Raw genomic sequence first — 19,030 nt, forward strand, 5'->3', positions numbered from 1 at the left:
CACAACATGCATTTCAAGAGGCCCTGACAGGCATTGGCTTTTAGGAGATGCTCAGTGCTCTGAATTGATATTTATTTTTGCTTTTTGCTATGGCAGCAGCTTGAATGGCCTGGTGGGCCTACTCAGTCCATCTGTGTGTCACCAGAAGGCCTGGAATTCATCTCCTCTCCTCTCAGCTTGTTCCTTATACTATGAGACAATGCCACTTACCTGCATTTCTCTGACATCCTAACTGTGTGTTTGTTTATGTGTGTGAAGTGCTCTCTAAGGGGCCCAAACATGGCAGTGGCAGGTTTTGCCCTTTTCACTTCCCTCTCCCTTGATAAACCATTAGATTACATTCCTAAATTTAGTCCCCAAAGTCCATTCCCTTTAGTTCACACTGACTCATTCTTGAAACTAAACACCAAAATCTAATAATCATAATTCATTACTTGGCTACACTGGCTAACTGATCCAATCAGATCTCAACAACTCACCCTAGCACAGATTAACCTTTTCTACTTAAAAACCCACTGCTGAAAAAAGCCTGCTGCTTGCTGTCTGCCTTTGCCTGATCAAGAGACATGCTCCCAATGCCATGTGTGTCCTTTTGGGGTAATAAATCTCTTTGTGCTGAGGATTGTGTGTCTGAGTGTGTTCGGTACTGTCTTTGAGAGGCTTACTTACAGTGTGTGTGTGTGTGTGTGTGTGTGTGTGTGTGTGTGTGTGTCCTTCCAGATCCTGTGAGTCAGAGCTTGATAGTAGACCTGAATATTCACATGTTTCAAAGATTTCTGGTGATGTACATGCTGAAGCCAGGGAGCCCCACATTGAGCATCACTGCTCTCAGCTTTGTGCTCACCCTGGTGCCTCATTGGAATCCCCTTGGGAGTTTATAAAGCCATCCTCATGTAGTGCCTCCTTCATGGCTCTACTGATTATTATTTCTGGATATCCTGGTAAGGAGAAAGAATCTCTGTTCTCAAGACAGTGGAAATGTCATTGCAGATTTCAGATAGACCCTGATCTGTGGCACAGACTCCTCAGACCCTCTTAGCTGGCTAGTCTACCCCTCCAGGCCTACTGAGGGAGCTCATGTAGTCCTGTCTCCTTTCCTATTGACACCCAGCCTTTCCTGGCCCTGGGACAGTGAGGCAAGTCTAATGCACATCAGGAGGTCCAGTACATAGAATTCAGGGTGTGAAATCCAGTGGGCTAGGGTAGTATAAATCAGAACCTTAATTCATGTGGTCCCTGACACTCGTGTTCATGGGGTTCTTTGATCCTGGGGCCATGCCCTACCACAGGCTGATATCTGAGCTTGAGATGCTGAAAACACAGCATGAGAAGGAGATGTCAGATGTGAAGAAATTCCCCAAGGAGATCTGTGAGGCCTCGTACAAGTGCAAGGAGCTGAGTGAGCAGACCAACTCCTACCGGTGAGTGTCTAACTTAGATGGGACTCCAAAAATTGGTAGGGACTGCTTCTGTTAGTCTGAAGTTTCTCCAGTCCTGCCTGACCCAGCTGTCAGGAGAAATCTGTCCTACTCACCTCTGAAGTCAAATAGTCCCAAATAAACACACAGAGGTTTATATTACTTACAAACTGTATGACCAATGGCTTAAGTTTCTTGCTAGTTAGCTCTAGCATCTTTTTTTTTAAATTTTTATTTTGCAATACAATTCAGTTCTACATATCTGCCACAGATTCCCTTGTTCTCCCCCCTCCCGCCCCCCCTCACCTTCCCCCCATCCCGCCCCCCATTCCAATCTCCTCCAGGGCAAAGCCTTCCCCACAGACTGAGATCAACCTGGTGGACTCAGTCCAGGTAGGTCCAGTCCCCTCCTCCCAGGCAGAGCCAAGGGACCCTGCATAGGCCCCAGGTTTCAAACAGCCGACTCATGCAATGAGCACAGGACCCGGTGCCACTGCCTGGATGCCTCCCAAACAGATCAGGCCAATCAACTGTCTCACCCATTCAGAGGGCCTGATCCAGTTGGTGACCCCTCAGCCATTGGTACATATTTCATGTGTTTCCATTTGTTTGGCTATTTGTCTCTGTGCTTAATCCGACCTTGGTCTCAACAATTCTCACTCATATAAACCCTCCTCATTCTCGCTAATTGGACTCCCAGAGATCCACCTGGGGCCTAGTCATGGATCTCTGCATCCAGATCCCTCAGTAGTTGGATGAGGTTTCTAGCACGATAATTAGGGTGTTTGGCCATCCCATCACCAGAGTAGGTCAGTTCGGACTGTCTCTCGACCATTGCCAGCAGTCTGTTGTGGGGGTATCTTTGTGGATTTCTGTGGGCCTCTCTAGCACTTTGTTTCTTCCTATTCTCATGTGGTCTTCATTTACCATGGTCTCCTATTCCTTGTTCTCCCTCTCTGTTGTTGATCCAGCTGGGATCTCCCACTCACCCAAGCTCTCTTTCCCTCGACCCTCGCCTTTCACTACCCCCACTCATGTCGAGGCTGTTCATGTAGATCTCATTCCATTTCTCTGTCATTGGGCAATCCCTGTGTCTTTCTTGGGGTCCTGTTTTCCAGGTAGCCTGCCTGGTGATGTGAGTAGCAGTCCAGTCATCCTTGTTCCACATCTAGTATCCTGTTATGAGTGAGTACATACCATGTTTGTCTTTCTGAGTCTGGGATACCTCACTCAGGATGATTTTTTCTAGATCCATCCATTTGTCTGCAAACCTCATGATGTCATTGTTTTTCTCTGCTGAGTAGTATTCCATTGTGTATATGTACCACATTTTGTTTATCCATTCTTCAGTTGAAGGGCATCTAGGTTGTTTCCATGTTCTGGCTATTACAAACAATGCTGATATGAACATAGCTGAACAAGTGCTCTTGTGGTGTGGTTGAGCATTCCTTGGGTATATGCCCAAGAGTGGTATAGCTGGATCTTGGGGGAGATGGATTCCCAATTTTCTAAGAAATCGCCATATTGATTTCCAAAGTGGTTGTACAAGCTTGCATTCCCACCAGCAGTGGCGGAGAGTTCCCCTAGCTCCACATCCTCTCCAGCATAAGGTGTCTTCAGTGTTTTTGATCTTAGCCATTCTGACAGGCGTAAGGTGGTATCTCAGAGTTGTTTTGATTTGCATTTCCCTGATGATTAGGGATGTTGAGCAATTCCTTAAATGTCTTTCAGCCATTTGAGTTTCCTCTGTTGAGAATTCTCTGTTTAGTTCTATAGCCCATTTCTTAATTGGACTGTTGGGCATTTTGGTGTCTAATTTCTTGAGTTCCTTATATATTCTGGATATCAGTCCTCTGTCAGATGTGGGATTGGTGAATATCTTTTCCCATTCTGTAGGCTGTCGCTTTGCTTTGTTGACCGTATCCTTTGCCCTACAAAAGCTTCTCAGTTTCAAGAGGTCCCGTTGATTGATTGTTTCTCTCAGTGTCTGTGCTACTGGTGTTCTATTTAGAAAGTGGTCTCCTATGCCAATGCGTTCAAGATTACTTCCTACTTTCTCTTCTAGCAGGTTCAGAGTAGCTGGATTTATGTTGAGGTCCTTGATCCACTTGGACTTAAGTTTTGTGCACGGTGATAGATATGGATCTATTTGCAGCCTTCTACATGTTGATATCCAGTTTTGCCAGCACCATTTGTTGAAGATGCTTTCTTTTTTCCATTGTGCACTTTTGGCCTCTTTGTCAAAAATTATTTGTTCATAGGTGTGCGGATTAATGTCAGGGTCTTCAATTCGATTCGATTGGTCCACATGTCGGTTTTTATGCCAGTACAGAGAAATAAAGAACTTAACTGATGTCATGACTCAAATGGACTTAATCGACATCTACAGAACATTCCATCTTAACAAAAAAGAATATACCTTCTTCTCAGCACCCCATGGAACCTTCTCTAAAATCGACCACATACTTGGTCACAAAACAAATCTAAACAGATACAAAACAATTGGAATAGCCTCCTGTGTTCTATCAGACCACCATGGTCTAAAGTTGGATTTCAACAACAACAAAAACTACAGAAAACCTACAATCTCATGGAAACTGAACAATACCCAACTGAATCACCAATGGGTTAAGGAAGAAATAAAGAAAGAAATTAAAGACTTCCTAGAGATCAACGAAAATGAAGACACCACATATCCAAACCTATGGGACACTATGAAAGCAGTACTAAGAGGGAAATTCATAGCACGAAACGCCCACATAAATAAGCTGGAGAAATCTCACACTAGTGACTTAACAGCACACCTGAAAGTTCTAGAACAGGAAGAAGCAAAGTCTCCCAGGAAAAATAGATGCCAGGAAATTATCAAAGTGAGAGCTGAAATCAATAAAATAGAAACAAAGAGAACAATACAAAAAATTAATGAAACAAAGAGTTGGTTCTTTGAGAAAATCAACAAGATAGACAAGCCCTTATCCGAACTAACCAAAAGACAGAGAGAGAGAGCATCCAAATCAACAAAATCAGAAACTAAAAGGGGGACATAACAACAGACATTGAGGAAATCCAGAGAATCATCAGGTCATACTTCAAAAACCTCTATTCCACAAAACTGGAAAACCTAAATGAAATGGATAATTTTATGGATAGTTACCACATACCTAAATTAAATCAAGACCAGATAAACTATTTAAATAGTCCAATAACCCCTAACAAAATAGAAACAGTCATTAAAAGTCTCCCAACCAAAAAAAGCCCAGGACCAGATGGTTTCAGTGCAGAATTCTTCCAGATCTTCAAAGAAGAGTTAATACCAATACTCTCTAAATTGTTCCATACAATAGAAACAGAAGGAACATTACCAAACTCCTTCTATGAGGCTACAATTACCCTGATTCCCAAACCAAACAAGGATACAACAAAGAAAGAGAACTACAGACCGATCTCCCTCATGAACATTGATGCAAAAATACTCAATAAAATACTGGCAAACAGACTCCAAGAACACATCAAAACAATTATCCACCATGATCAAGTAGGATTCATTCCAGGGATGCAAGGATGGTTCAACATACGAAAGTCTGTCAATGTGATACACCATATAAACAAACTCAAAGAAAAAAACCACATGATCATCTCACTAGATGCTGAAAAGGCATTTGACAAAATCCAACACCCCTTCATGATAAAGGTCTTGGAGCGATCAGGAATACAGGGAACATACCTAAACATAATAAAGGCAATTTACAGCAAGCCAACAGCCAACATCAAATTAAATGGAGAGAAACTCAAAGCAATTCCACTAAAATCAGGAACGAGGCAAGGCTGTCCGCTCTCCCCATACTTATTCAATATAGTACTTGAAGTTCTAGCCAGAGCAATAAGACAACATAATAGATTAAGGGGATACAAATTGAAAAGGAAGAAGTCAAGCTTTCCCTATTTGCAGATGACATGATAGTATACTTGAGCAACCCCAAAGATTCCACCAAGGAACTGATACAACTTATAACCTTCAGCAACATAGCAGGATACAAGATCAACTAAAAAAAATCAGTAGCCCTCCTATATACAATGGACAAAAAAGCGGAGAAGGAAATCAGAGATACATCACCCTTTACTATAGCCACAAATGACATAAAATACCTTGGGGTAACACTAACCAAGCAAGTGAAGGACCTATATGACAAGAACTTTAAGTCCCTGAAAAAAGAAATTGAAGAAGATGTCAGAAAATGGAAAGATCTCCCATGCTCATGGATAAGCAGAACTAACATAGTAAAAATGGCAATCTTACCAAAAGCAATCTACAGATTCAATGCAATCCCCATGAAAATACCAACACAATTCTTCACAGACCTGGAAAGAATAATACTCAACTTCATATGGAAAAACAAAAAACCCAGGATAGCCAAAAGAATCCTGTACAATAAAACAACCTCTGGAGGCATCACGATCCCTGACTTCAAGCTGTACTATAGAGCTACAGTAATAAAAACAGCTTGGTACTGGCATAAAAGCTCTATCATCTTAAATTAACCCATTTCTGTTAATCTATGTTTGCCACATGGCTGCTGCATGGCCACGCTGCTGGCATGTTGCTCCTTGGGTGGCAGCTGGTATCTCCTCCACCTCTGACTTCCTTCTCTGTCTCTCCTGGATTTTTCTGCCTGGTTCCATCCTGCCTTGCCATAGGCCAAAGCAGCTTATTTATTAACCAATGCGAGAAACAAATATTCACAGCATACAGAAGACATCCCACAGCAGCTTCTCCCCTTCTTCACCTTTGAACAAAGGTGGGCTGTGGTTCTAGTCTGACCTCTTAGCAAGCAGCCTGCCTCATAGCTCATGGACTTGTGCCTCCTAAACTGAGTTATCCTAAGAGTGAAGAGTCTGAGAGCCCCTCCCAACATTTTCCTGTCAAAGTCTGGAGCTTCTAGAGAGAAAACATGGTTTTCACCATGAATGTTTTCTGTGGCTCTGGCAGGAGCTTACAGAGTTGGTTTCTATGGGAAGCGTGGATGGAATGTATTCCCATTGGGTCCTCTGTCCGCCTTAGAGCATGGTTTCCCTCTACCTGCTCATGTTTCCCCAATACTGTGAACAGTTAAACACCAGAGTGTGTGTGTGGGGGAGGTGGAGGATCCAGTTTTCATAGGTACATGGATCCCTTTTGCTGTCAGGGTATTCAGAAGCAGTTTGAATCTATCTGGAATTTGGCTATTCTCTGGCTTTGGCCTGCACCTGAGTGATGCTGGCATGGCTAATGTGGGTTCCTGCCCAGGGTCATGGGGATGGGGATGTGGGGCCTTGCAGGAATAATGGTATTAGAATCAGGAGTGCAGAAGCAGGTGGAACTCATCATCTTTGGTGATATTTCAGCACCCTCTACACTCAGCTCCTGAGTGAATGGACTCAGCTAAAGGAAAAAGTGAGCACGTTGAAAAAGAACAACAGAAAGCTGCAGGGGGAGCATATTTTACTACAAGAATCCTGTGACGAGGCGAGGATGCTCAATGTGGAGGCCTATGGAAAGACCTATGACCTCTGGACAAAGCAGAAGCAGGTAGGTTGAAGCAGGAGGGCCAAGTTGCCCACCTGTCTAACCATACACATACATATATACAAACCCATGTAACCCTCTACTCACTTATCCACTTGACCCATCCCATCTAATTGTTCATTTCTGTGATCATTCACAAATCTTTCTGGGGAGTTAGCCTCTTGGAAGGCATTGCATGACTGCCAAGGAAACCCTACTGCTCTGCTAGAAGCTGCAGTCCATAGAGGGAGACGGGTAAATCACATTTCACTCACTGATATGCTAGTATGGAAAGAGCAGTGCTATGATGGGAGCCACATAGGGAGTAGCACAGAGATCTGAGTGAGTGAGGTCAAGGGTCTGGGTCTCACTTGCTTTGCATAGGTCATATGAGATCAGAGACAGAAACAGTATGGAAGGAGGACCGTCCCCTACAAAAGCCAAACAATGGATCTATTTTAAAATTAATAAGTAGACTTCTCTTCTTTCACGGCATAGAAGTAACTTCCCAGGAAATGTCTGGGTTGTCTTACTAGCTTCACACATGGAACCTGACATTTTGATGCTCACTCTAACATGTATATGGCTGTGTTCTTAGGAAAGATTCCTTCTCATAGTTTTATAGAGTGCTGTAGTTCAGGAAAGTGCTGTGGGTGACATAGGTACCCTCCTACTGTGTGACCTGGGCTGTTTTAATATAACATGCACTATAATCTGGTCAAAAGTTGTTGGGTAATGACAATGGGTGACTTCCATTCTCTGGTCTATCACTGCCTTCTGTGGAGGAGTCTGGGTAGGTTTTGGGAGGAGTCTATGATGGGTCAACTTGGATCTATCAGGAGGCTTCCTGTCCAGCCATCTTCCATGGGCACTTGGTCTTGTGTGGTCAAACTCAGTTGTGTAGAGGTTGTTATTTATTTGTACAATCAGTGAGTCTGGCGATAAAAACTTCCCTAGGAGGGGAAACAAGCTCAGGCCAGGGCAGAAAAGCCTGGCTGAGTCTAAGAGGCTTGTAGACAACAGGGAGGACACACTCCCTCTCCCTGTAGTACAAAAGGTGTTGCAAGATTCCAGTATTCTCCCTTGCCCTTCTGGGTTCAAGAAAGGTGTGTGCGTGCGTGTGTGCGTGTGTGTGTGTGTGTGTGTGTGTGTGTGTGTGTGTGTGTGTGTGTTTGTGTGCCTATGTGTTGTCTTATGTGTTTCTATGGGGTATGAGAATATGTGTTTGAGCCTCTATGTGTATGTTCACTCACTCATGGAACAATGGAACATCTTTAACAATGATGGAGAGAGACTTAATGAGAAAGTACTGTGCCTAACCTGGTTAGTACCACTTTTCATCACTCAAAGAACAGATGGAGCTGCCCATCATTCTGCATGTCCACACAGTTAACAACAACAAAAGGCCACAAAATTGATGCAAGCTAAAATTTTTTTCAGGTCTTTGTAGAGGCAGAATTATTTATCTGCAAAGAAATCCTCTGGAGAAAACAAAGTAATAGGGTACATGAAGGTGAGAAAGAGGTTACTGAGAGGCATGAAAGGTGCCTGAGGGTTTGTGTCCTTCTCTGCTCTGGGTGAATGGTGGCTGACCACTGATGACTTCCCTGCATCCTGTTTTGTTCTTCTCCTCATCGTCTGCTGACATTTTCCTTTCACCTTTGCCTAACCTTGGTTCAGCTAATCTTGACCATGGAGCTTGGCCTGGACTTTATTCTCTAAGAAATTCTGCACTGCAGAGGTGCTTGTGGCTGCATCTCAGCCCAGCAGAAGTCCCACAGCTATGCTGAGGTGTGAGGAGAGGCTGTCTCAGTGCACCCCTTAGGCTCCTCATACTCTAAAGCACCCACTCCATGTTGTGTCTGCAGCACTCAGAACCTGCTTTTATCCCAAACTTCTTCATACTGAGTTAAAATCGGCCTGATGGAGGGTTGAGAGAAATGAGAACTCTCAGACATTGCTAGTAGTGTAAGATGGTGCAGCCCTGTGAGAAGCTATATATAATTATTCAGAATGTTGAATGCAGACTCCAGTGATCCATTGATTCCAGAATGTAAAGTAGGTGTCCTCAGAGAATAGGGTCAACAGGGTTACAGCAGGACTCATCAGAACACCTCCAGCTAGAAACTATTCAGATGCCCATCCTTCATTAGGAAAAACATACAATGTGGTCCATGGAATATTGTGAAGCATGGAATAATACATGCAATCCTTTGGATGTGAGTTAATCAACCTTCTATTACTCAAAGAAATTCCTGACATAATCATATTACTTGGAGAAAAGGTTAATATAGACTTCTGACTTTAGACATTCTTGTTTTGTTTTGTTTTCTGAGTTCATTCCTTTGGGCCTAAATTGAGGCAACCTGTGGTTTAGAGAGCTTTTTTAGGAGGAAGCTGCCGCCCTTGGAGACACTGAGAAGCATTGAGTGAGAGCAAGGGGCTGGTCCACTGCCATCCAGTGGTCCTTTGCTGGGGAACTAAGCCTTCAATGTACAGTCTTTGGAACTTGCTAGGAGAGCTTAGATTACTGGTCAAGGAACCCTGGGGTTCACCTGTCGGTGTACAGGTTTATAAGGCAAGCACTACATTGACTTATCTGTCCACTGAGTTTTTCTCCCATGTGCTAATCTGACACACAGGCAGGCAAAACACCTGCACATATAAATTAAAAATAAAATGAAAATTATCAAAACAGAGTAAAAGAACACCATCTTCTCCACATCCCTGTGCTCAGAGTTTCCTGTGTTTTCCTGCCTCTGGGCTGGAATATGAGTAGAGAGTCTGTGGGTCAATGAAAGGTCACTTTCTTCTCCATAGTATCCCAGGTGATGTCCTATTACATTAGTGTTATCTAGGAAACTAAAAAAGGATGCAATGTAGTGTGCTTGTATGTATGCATCCATGTACATATATGTGTTCTCGTGTGTGTGTGTGTGTGTGTGTGTGTGTGTGTGTGTGTGTGTGTGTGTCTTCATGCTTCTGTATGTTCATGGGTGCAGGAAACCCTCTCCTAAAAACACAATCTTCTAATGAGCAGGAACATCAAAGACATGAGGAAAATCTTCAGTCCCTGCTGAAGCAGAAGGAGCTGCTCACCTGGCAATGGGACTTGGCAGTAAAGTTGCAGCATCACTTCACTGTGTACCAGATGAGGTAGGAGCCTAGGCTTCCAGAAGCAGGTGGATCCAAGTGGGTTCACTGTACCTGGATCTCTGTCCTCTTTGAGTTTCTGTTCCATTGGCAAAATTTCCAGCCACAGCCAGGGAAAGAACACCTCAGAGTGTCGTTACTGGCTCAGTCAACAGGAACTTATGTCCTGGAAACAATATGCTTTCTCCTTTGTCTTATGTGGATTGTGTCCCCTTCTTCCATTTTGAGACCTCTAGTATGCTCTGAGTATCTCATCTCTTAATTTAGATCTCTTCACAAATATTTCCATGGTATCCAGAAACCTAGAGGGGATCATCAATCATGAAGGGAAGTGCATCCTCTTGCAACTTTATTTTTCATCAGGAACATCACTTCAGAGATGTTTCTACCCTTTGGTAGATAGCACACAGCAGCCTACTGCTGATTGCAGGCTCTCTGCACTGTTTATCAGTTTCTCATGACAAGATTTACACTGGTCATAAACAGAGTAGGAGTTGACAATTTAATCCCATGCAGGGGTCTGAGCTTTAGGAATAATCAAAGGCTATTCTGCATTGCTGTATAGGCTCCACTAGAAGGCAGGCATAGAGTTTTCCAGGAAGTTCACATTCACCTGGTATCTAATCAAGGCCAGCTGCATCTATCCTGACCTGTGCCTCAGACCTTCTCATACTTATATTTCTCCAAAATGATGTCTTTGGACTGTTGGAGAAATATGCTGTTTTTTCTAATCCAGCACGGTGTGTATTTTCCAGTTCAACTTCTAGCAGTTTTTAAAATTTGAGAAAAAAATCTTGCCCAGGACCTCTCTGACCCTTTTCCCTTGGGAAAGCAGGGAATTAACTCATCTGAAAGGTACTGCTTGATTGTCTAGCTTAGTAGATCTAGTTGGGGCTCAAAAGCTGACATGGCAGGTCCCCACCGCCCCCATGGACTTCTGCTCTTGCTGCCTTCTTCCCTTAGGTTTGAAAACCTCCAGCAGGAACGGAGCGGACTACAGTCCAGGATAATAGCCTCCTGCACATGGAGCTGCTGAAGCAGAAACACTATGTCCCAGGCAAGTAATCCACCATTGAGCCCCATCTCCAACAGCAGGGTGTTCATGGGGTGTGTTTACTTCCTTAACTTTTGTTTACTAGGGATGAATAGGCCCTGATTTTCTTACCAGTGGCACAGCAAAACTGTTTCTGAATCATATTTTTCTAATGATTTTCCATAACAGCACTTGTTAAGAAGAATGAGAAGGCAAGAAGCAGCCAAGACACCTTGAAGGCATGACATTCTACACTCCAGGTTCAAGGCCTCCTCAGAAAATGCCACCTCTTTTCAGCTTTGAACTCACTAGTGATGCAAATATCAACCTACCATCAGGGGATCCAGCCATAATCTGATCCACATCTGTTGGCTCACTATCCCCAGAGAAAAGTTTGTGTCAGAAATAAGTCTAAGATACAGAGAACACAAAATAAATTACTAAAAACCCTGAGTCCATATGTGATGGGAAATCTGACAAGAAAGACTGTGTTAATGTCACATTGCCATCCAGACAGACCACACCAAAAGCATAAGATCCTCTCTAACGCAGTGCTGATGCTGACGCCATGTCATGGGCAAGTGTTGCTGAAGATAATTCTCTACAGAGAATAAGCCAGTTCCTCACCGCTTTTGCTCTTCCATAATGAAATTCCAAAGAAAGTTGTAATTTCCTCAATTTTTTTTGTTTTATATCTTGGGATATTTATGCTTTGGTTTTTGGTTTTCTTCATTTTCATTTAAGGTTGTGTTAATTTTTGTTATTGCTTTTATCTTGTCATTGTTTTAATAGTTTGCTAAGGCTATACACTGTATATAATGATGCTGTTTTGAAAGCCCCCATTGAGTAAAATGAATGTATTTTCTGAATAAAATAAATTTCAAACTGTTCACTCTAAGACTCTTCTTTAGTCAGATGAGGTTTCACACTCCTGTAAACCCAGAACTCACAGGCTTGTACTTATCTCAGTAAGTTCCAGGAAGCTCAGGCTGCACAAGGATTTTCCATTCATGAGCCTCAGGGATACACAGAAGGATTGCACCTGGATGTGGATGGCATAGCCTACTCCATATATACCCACTACATAATAGAGAAAAACTAGATGTATTGTATGCTTGAAGTCATATATTTAGCTACCAGTAAAATGTGGTACACTATACACACATGCTCATGAAATCATAATGTACACCAAATTAAAGGGAAACACAAGTGTATTGATCCAGGCATTTCTGGAAATAAGAATATTCATTAAAATTGTATAAAAGAAATAAAGAAATGAAAAGCATTCTGCCTCTGGTTTTCTTGAAATATAACATGAGTGATATCCGAACAGCAGAGATAATTCCTTTAATGCATGTTGGGATATTTTGTGGTGCTTTTCTTTATACTTCTGGTGTTTTGCCACCATGTACATGCAATTCCCACAGGGGCCAGGTGAGGGCAGAGTCCACCTGGAATTTAAGTTAAAAAGGTTTGTTAGGTGTCCTGTGGGTCTTCTGAGGTAGCAATAAATGCTCTTAATGGATGAGCCATCTCCATAGTCCCTGCAATTGACCTTGGTCCTCCCAGCCATGTGTGCTGTTTTAGTTCGATTGGTTCACTCCCAAGCAAAGACTGAAGTTTCTTGGAACCTGTAGGGACAGGTATGCTAATTGTCTTAGGCTGCCACACATCCATTTAGGGCTCTCATAGGTTCAGGATCCTGCCGCAGTCTCACTGACTGTCAGATTGGAACAGATTTGCTAGATCTCTTCTAGGTTGACAAAACCTATTAAGCCCGTCTAATAAAATGCAGAATAGAATAGACCCTCCTGGTGGTGTAGGTAGGATGAGGAATCCCTCATGACAGTCCTGATAAGCAATGATGGGAGGAACCTCATGACAAGGTGGAGTGGATGGAGACTGCATCAGGGGCCACATGTCTCTGGTGCAGAGTGATTCTGTGCAAGACTAAAAAGGTGAGAGGTGGCTGACGCTTCTCTTTTATCACAGCAGATCTCAGATTATATTGAGAAAGTTCCTCCAAATGACTGATTTACTCTTGTGAAGCTCCTCTGGGATAGATCTGACTCCTGAGACTGACAGTGAGGCAGAGATTTGATTGTAAAGAAATTTATCCCCTCGCTCTCCAGACTGGAGCTGTCCCCTGGTATTCTATGTGATGTCACCAGTGTTGTGGCAACACCAACTGTCATTGGGGCATTTGTGCAGTGTCTCGTGTTCCATCTACATACATGCTGACTAGACTGAACAGGATTCTTGGGAGACAGGATGGCGAGCACAGGGAGACCAAAGGGAGGCAGAAGGAAGATGGCCTTCAGTCTCCATGTCACACATCAAGAAATAAATGGTTCTGGGGAAAGCGCAGTGAGTCCTGGGAAAGGGATGGGGAGCTTCCTGAAGGAGGAAGGCTTCAGGTGATCCTTCTAGGAGTGGGGCTAAGGGGGTGAGAGTTTCTGAGAAGTCATGGGCCTATCCTAGTCCTCTGAGTTCTTCAAGAGCAGAACAAAGTTGAGGATTTTTCAAGGTTAGTTTGGCAGAGAGCCAGGGATGGTCAAGGCTGCAGCTGTTCTGTTGAGGGCCCTCTGCTTTCACTCTGAGTGGGAAGGAAGCACAGAGGCACTAAAGAGGTTTCAGTACCAGCCCTGCACTTCACTCACACTGGATTATCTCTTGGTGTGTGTCACTAATAACAAGGAGAGTAAAGTCCCCTGGCCAGAGCTACAGGTTCTCACATTTAACAACCCACTAGCAGGGCAGGAGCCACCAAGTATTGCTGCATGTCAGCGATCCCTAAGGTTTCTGAGTTTCTGCCTCTCACTAGCCAGTTATCTTTCCTCTACCTTGAGTGCAGGACTGGGACATCACTCTTCCTGTAAGTTTTTGTTCTTGTTGTCAGAGGGCTCACCTGTGGATGCCCAGTTCATAGGTATTTTCAGTCACACTTTCAATGGTTGATAACAACTTTGCTAACATCATGATGGATGGAATGTATTCTTTGAAGCTTTTGGAAAAAGTTTCATCTTTACCTATTTTACTTATCGTTATTCTGACAGGACCCACATAATCCTCCGCTATCCTCATACATTGTAACTGCCCCATGGATCTTCTCTGATGTGCTTATTCACCTCGTGGAACTGATCTTCCTTCCCCAATTATACTGAGCTAATTTCTTAGCATCCTTTATTTCTCATCTTGTTAGTTAGAGATCATCAGGATGAGAAGAGCCATTCCTGGGCACAGTTTGGAAAATGAGTCTTACCCTCCATACATGATGAACTATTGAATTAGAATGAACTAGATTCTAATGAATCAGAGAGATCTCTGGATTGGAAGGAGGAGGTGCTGAAGGCCTTCCCCTGTGTCTCAGGGAAGGCTCCTGGAAAGGGCAGCTTGGATTTTGGTGAATTGGGGAAGAGTTTGTTATAAGATAGGTGGAGGCTGTTGGCAGTGACCCTAACAGTCCCTTCTCTGGAAATTCTGTTGTATCCTGGAGAGCCCTTGGCATCTTTTGTGAAATCACCAGTGTTTTGGCAATGCCAACTGCCCTTGAGGCATTCATTAAGTGCGTATAGGGTTCACCAATCAACATGTTGGCAAGACTGAGCATACTGACTGGAAGAGAGATCTCTGGTTTTTTAGGGAGGAGTTGAGGCCAGAACTAGACCTTCAAGTAACGGGGTTCAGTAGCTGTGATCATCTGAAGCCATGGGCCTATGCTGCTTATCTGGGTTCCTAAAGAGCAGATCCAAAGTGGAGGTTTCTGATGGGTAGTTGGCAGAGGGCCAGGAATGGTCAAGGATGTAGCTGCTGTGCTAGGACCTTTTTCAGTTCATTCTGATTGTCAAAGAATGCCAAAGGAGGCACAGAACCACTAATGAGGTATCAGGGTAGCATGTTGCTACACTTTATTCTCAGTGGATTTCTGTAGGTTTCATGGATATCTGATATAAATACCAGAGAGCGAAACTTTCCATCCATGTACCCAGGTCTGAGACATTCAGTTGCTTTTAGTCCTGCACACAGTTTATCGAGCTGGGAGATGCAAAGCACCAGGCAGTCCAGGACTTCCTTGCATCACATCAGGTATTCGCTGACCGTTCCAAACCAACATGATTGGCCTTGCTTATGCCTTTCAGGGACAGTGGGGCTGAGGTAGGGCCTGAGGCATATATCTATCCTCAGAGATTGGAGACAGACACATGGCTTATGGTCCCCAGTTTAAAGATAGCTGCTCTGAATTTTGGGGCTTCGCTGGGTCCCATGCATTTCCTCTTCCTCGGGACTCCTCTTGGGACTCCACATGATCTCTCTTGGCCCTATGCCATTCATCTGGACAAATTCACTTGTGTTTATGTACCTACAGGGACTACTAGGAAGGCATCATCCACACCCTTCTTCCTCACTGAGCAGGAGCAACAGCTGAACCAGGTGGATAAACTGACCCTTCAGATACAGATGATGACCAATGAGAGGATTGAACTGCTTGAATTCCTGGCCCTTTATAACAACAATGAGTTGAACAACAGGTATTCATCATGCCTTGTTCTCTGGTGACTGTATTGGCCCTACTGTGTCCTGAGTGCATCTGAGAGGCAGAACTGAAGCCTGTAGGAGTGAGATAGGACAAAGGCTGTTCTGATTCCTCCAAATGAAAACCAGAGCTTGTGGCCTGAATCACAATCTACAGAGGGGCAGTAGGGTGTAAGATCACAACATGCATTTCAAGAGGCCTTGTCAGACATTGGCTTTTAGGAGATGCTTGGTGCTCTGGGTTGAGTGTTTATATTTGAGTATTTATTTTTGTTTTTTGCTCTGGGAACAGCCTGAAAGGCCTTGTGGTCCTACTCGGTCCATCTGTGTGTCTGGAAGGCCTGGATTTCATCCTTGCTCCTCTCTAGTCTTGTTCCTTTTACTGAGACAATGCCCCCTACCTGCATTTCTCTGACATCCTAACTGTGTGTGGAATTATGTTTGTGAACTGCTCTCTAAGGGGCCCAAACGTTGCAAACATGGCAGTGGCAGGTTTTGCCCTTTTCACTTCCCTCTACCTTGATAGACCATTAGATTACATTCCAAATTTAGTCCACAAAGTCAATTTCCTTTTGTGGACTCTGACTCATTCTTGAAGCTAAACACCAAAGTCCAACAATCGAAATTCATTACTTGGTTACACTGGCTAACCTGTCCCTTCAGAGCTCAACAATTTACCCAGCACAGACTTAACCTTTTCTACTTAAAACCCCACTGTTAAAAAAGCCTGCTGCTTGCTGTTTGCCTTCGCCTGATCAAGAGACAGGCTCCCAAACTATGCTTGCCCTGCTGGGTTAATAAATCTCCTTGTGCTGAGGATTGTGTGTCTGAGTGTGTTCTGTACTGTCTCTGAGAGGCTCACTTACAGTGTGTGTGTGTTTGTGTGTGTGTGTGTGTGTGTGTGTGTGTGTGTGTGTGTGTGTCCTTCCAGATCCTGAGAGTCAGAAATTGATAGTAGGCCTGAATATTCACATGTCTCAAAGATTTCAGGTGATGTACGTGCTGAGGCCAGGGAGCCCCACATTGAACATCACTGCTCTCAGCCTTTGTGCTCATCCTGTTCCCTCATTGGAATCCCCTTGGGTGTTTATAAAGCCATCCTCATGTAGTGCCTCCTCCATAGAAATACTGATTATGAGTTCTGGGTATCCTTGTAAGGAGAAAGAATCTCTGTTCTCAAGACAGTGGGAATGTCATTGCAGATTTCAGATAGACCCCAATCTGTGGCACAGACTCCTCAGACCCTCTCAGTCAGCTAGTCTGCCCCTCTAGGTGTACTGAGGGAGCTCATGTAGCCCTGTCTCCTTCCCTATTGACACCCAGCCTTTCCTGGCCCTGGGGCAATGAGGCAAGTCTAATGCACATGAGGAGGTCCAGTATAGAATTCAGGGTTTGACATCCAGTGGGCTAGGGTAGTACAAAACAGAACCTTAATTCATGTGGTCCCTGAGGCCTGTGTTCATGGGGTTCTTTGCTCCTGGGGCCATGCCCTACTACAGGCTGAAATCTGAGCTTGAGATGCTGAAAACACAGCATAAGAAGATGTCAGATGTAAAGTAATTCCCCAAGGAGATCTGTGAGGCCTCGTACAAGTGCAAGAGGCTGAGTGAGCAGACCAACTCCTACTGGTGAGTGTCTAACTTAGATGGGACTCCAAAAATTGGTAGGGACTGCTTCTGGCAATCTGAAGTTTCTCCAGTCCTGCCTGACCCAGCTGTCAGAAGAAATCTGTCCCACTCACCTCCTGAAGCCAAATGGTCCCAAAGACACACATAGAGGCTTATAGTACTTACAAACTGTATGGCCAGTGGCTTAAGTTTCCTGCTAGCTAGCTCTATCATCTTAAATTAAACCATTTCTATTAATCTATATTTTGCCACATGGCTGCTGCATGGCCAGGCTGCTGGCATGTTTCTCCTTGGGTGGCAGCTGGCATCTCCTCCACATCTGACTTTCTTCTCTGACTCTCCTGGATTTTTCTGCCTGGTTCCATCCTGCTTTGCCACAGGCCAAAGCAGCTTATTTATTAACCAATGGGAGCAATACATATTCACAGCATACAGAAAGACATTCCACAGCAGCTTCTCCCCTTCTTCACCTTTGAACAAAGTTGGGCTGTAGTTTTAGCCTGTTTACCTCTTAGCAAGCAGCCTGTCTGATAGCTCTTGGACTTGTGCCTCTGAAACTGAGTTCTCCTAAGAGTGAAGAGTCTGAGAGCCCCTCCCAACATTTTCCTGTCACCTTCTGGAGCTTCTAGAGAGAAAACATGGTTTTCACCATTAATGTTTTCTGTGGCTCTGGCAGGAGCTTACAGAGCTGGTTTCCATGGGAAACATGAAATGTATTTACATCGGGTCTTCTGTCCCCCCTCAGAGCATGGTTTCCCTCTACCTGCTCATGTTTTCTCAATACTGTGAACAGGTAAGCACCAGGGTGTGTGCTGGAGAGGTAGGAGATCCAGTTTTCAGAGTTACATGGATCCCTTTTGCTGTCAGGGTATTCAGAAGTAGTTTGAATCTTTCTGTAATTTGGCTATTCCCTGGCTTTAGTCTGCACCTGAGTCATGCTGGCATGGCTAATGTGCGTTCATCCCAGGGATCTGGGGATGGGGACATGGGACCTTGCTGGAATGATGGTATTAGAAGGCAGGAGTGGCAGATGGAGGTGGAGCTCATCATTTTTGGTCATATTTCAGCACTCTCTACAGTCAGCTCCTGAGTGAATGGACTCAGCTAATGGAAAAAGTGAGCATGTTGAAAGAGGACAACTTAAAGCAGCAGGGGGAGCAGATTTTACTACAAGAGTCCTGTGAGGAGGCAAGGAGGCTCTGTGAGAAGGCCCATGGGATGATCTATGATCTCTGGACAAAGCAGCAGCAGGTAGGTTGAAGCAGCAGGGCCAAGCCCCTACTTGTCTAACCATACACACACATATACACACACCCATGTAACCATCTACTCACTTATCCACCTGACCCATCCCATCTAATTGTTCATTTTTGTGATCATTCACAAGTCTTTCTGGGGAGTTACTCTCTTGGAAGGCATTGCATGACTGGCAAGCAAACACTACTGCTCTGGTAGAAGCTGCAGTCCATTGATGGAGATGGGTAAATCACATTTCACTCACTGATACCTTAGTACGGAAGGAGAGGTGCTATGATGGGAGCTACTCAGGGAGTAGCACAGAGATCTGAGTGAGTGAGGTCAAGGGTCTGGGTCTCATTTGCTTTGCACAGGTCATATGAGATCAGAGGCAGAAACAGTGTGGAAGGAGGAACGTCCCCTACAAAAGCCAAATGACTGTGTCTTGTGGACATCTTTTTGGGTGTCATATGACATTTTACTCTCT

General features: G+C 44.1%; 1 protein-coding gene across 2 annotated transcripts in view; it reads left to right on the forward strand.

The window, feature by feature from the left end:
* LOC131901197 (uncharacterized) overlaps window positions 1-18,637 on the forward strand; it is a 62,954-nt gene extending 44,317 nt beyond the window's left edge. Inside the window, exons 3-4 of one of the 2 annotated variants that reach the window (XM_059252428.1) lie at window positions 1,290-1,421; window positions 18,375-18,637. In XM_059252428.1, the coding sequence (XP_059108411.1) occupies window positions 1,290-1,421; window positions 18,375-18,567 (325 nt within the window). In that variant the 3' untranslated portion in view covers window positions 18,568-18,637. The remainder of the gene's footprint in view (window positions 1-1,289; window positions 1,422-18,374) is intronic. The other variant, XM_059252427.1, reaches the window with a different exon arrangement.
* The last annotated feature ends 393 nt before the right edge of the window (window positions 18,638-19,030 follow it).

Source organism: Peromyscus eremicus, unplaced genomic scaffold, assembly GCF_949786415.1.
Source record: "Peromyscus eremicus unplaced genomic scaffold, PerEre_H2_v1 PerEre#2#unplaced_46, whole genome shotgun sequence".
Lineage (NCBI taxonomy): Eukaryota > Metazoa > Chordata > Mammalia > Rodentia > Cricetidae > Peromyscus > Peromyscus eremicus.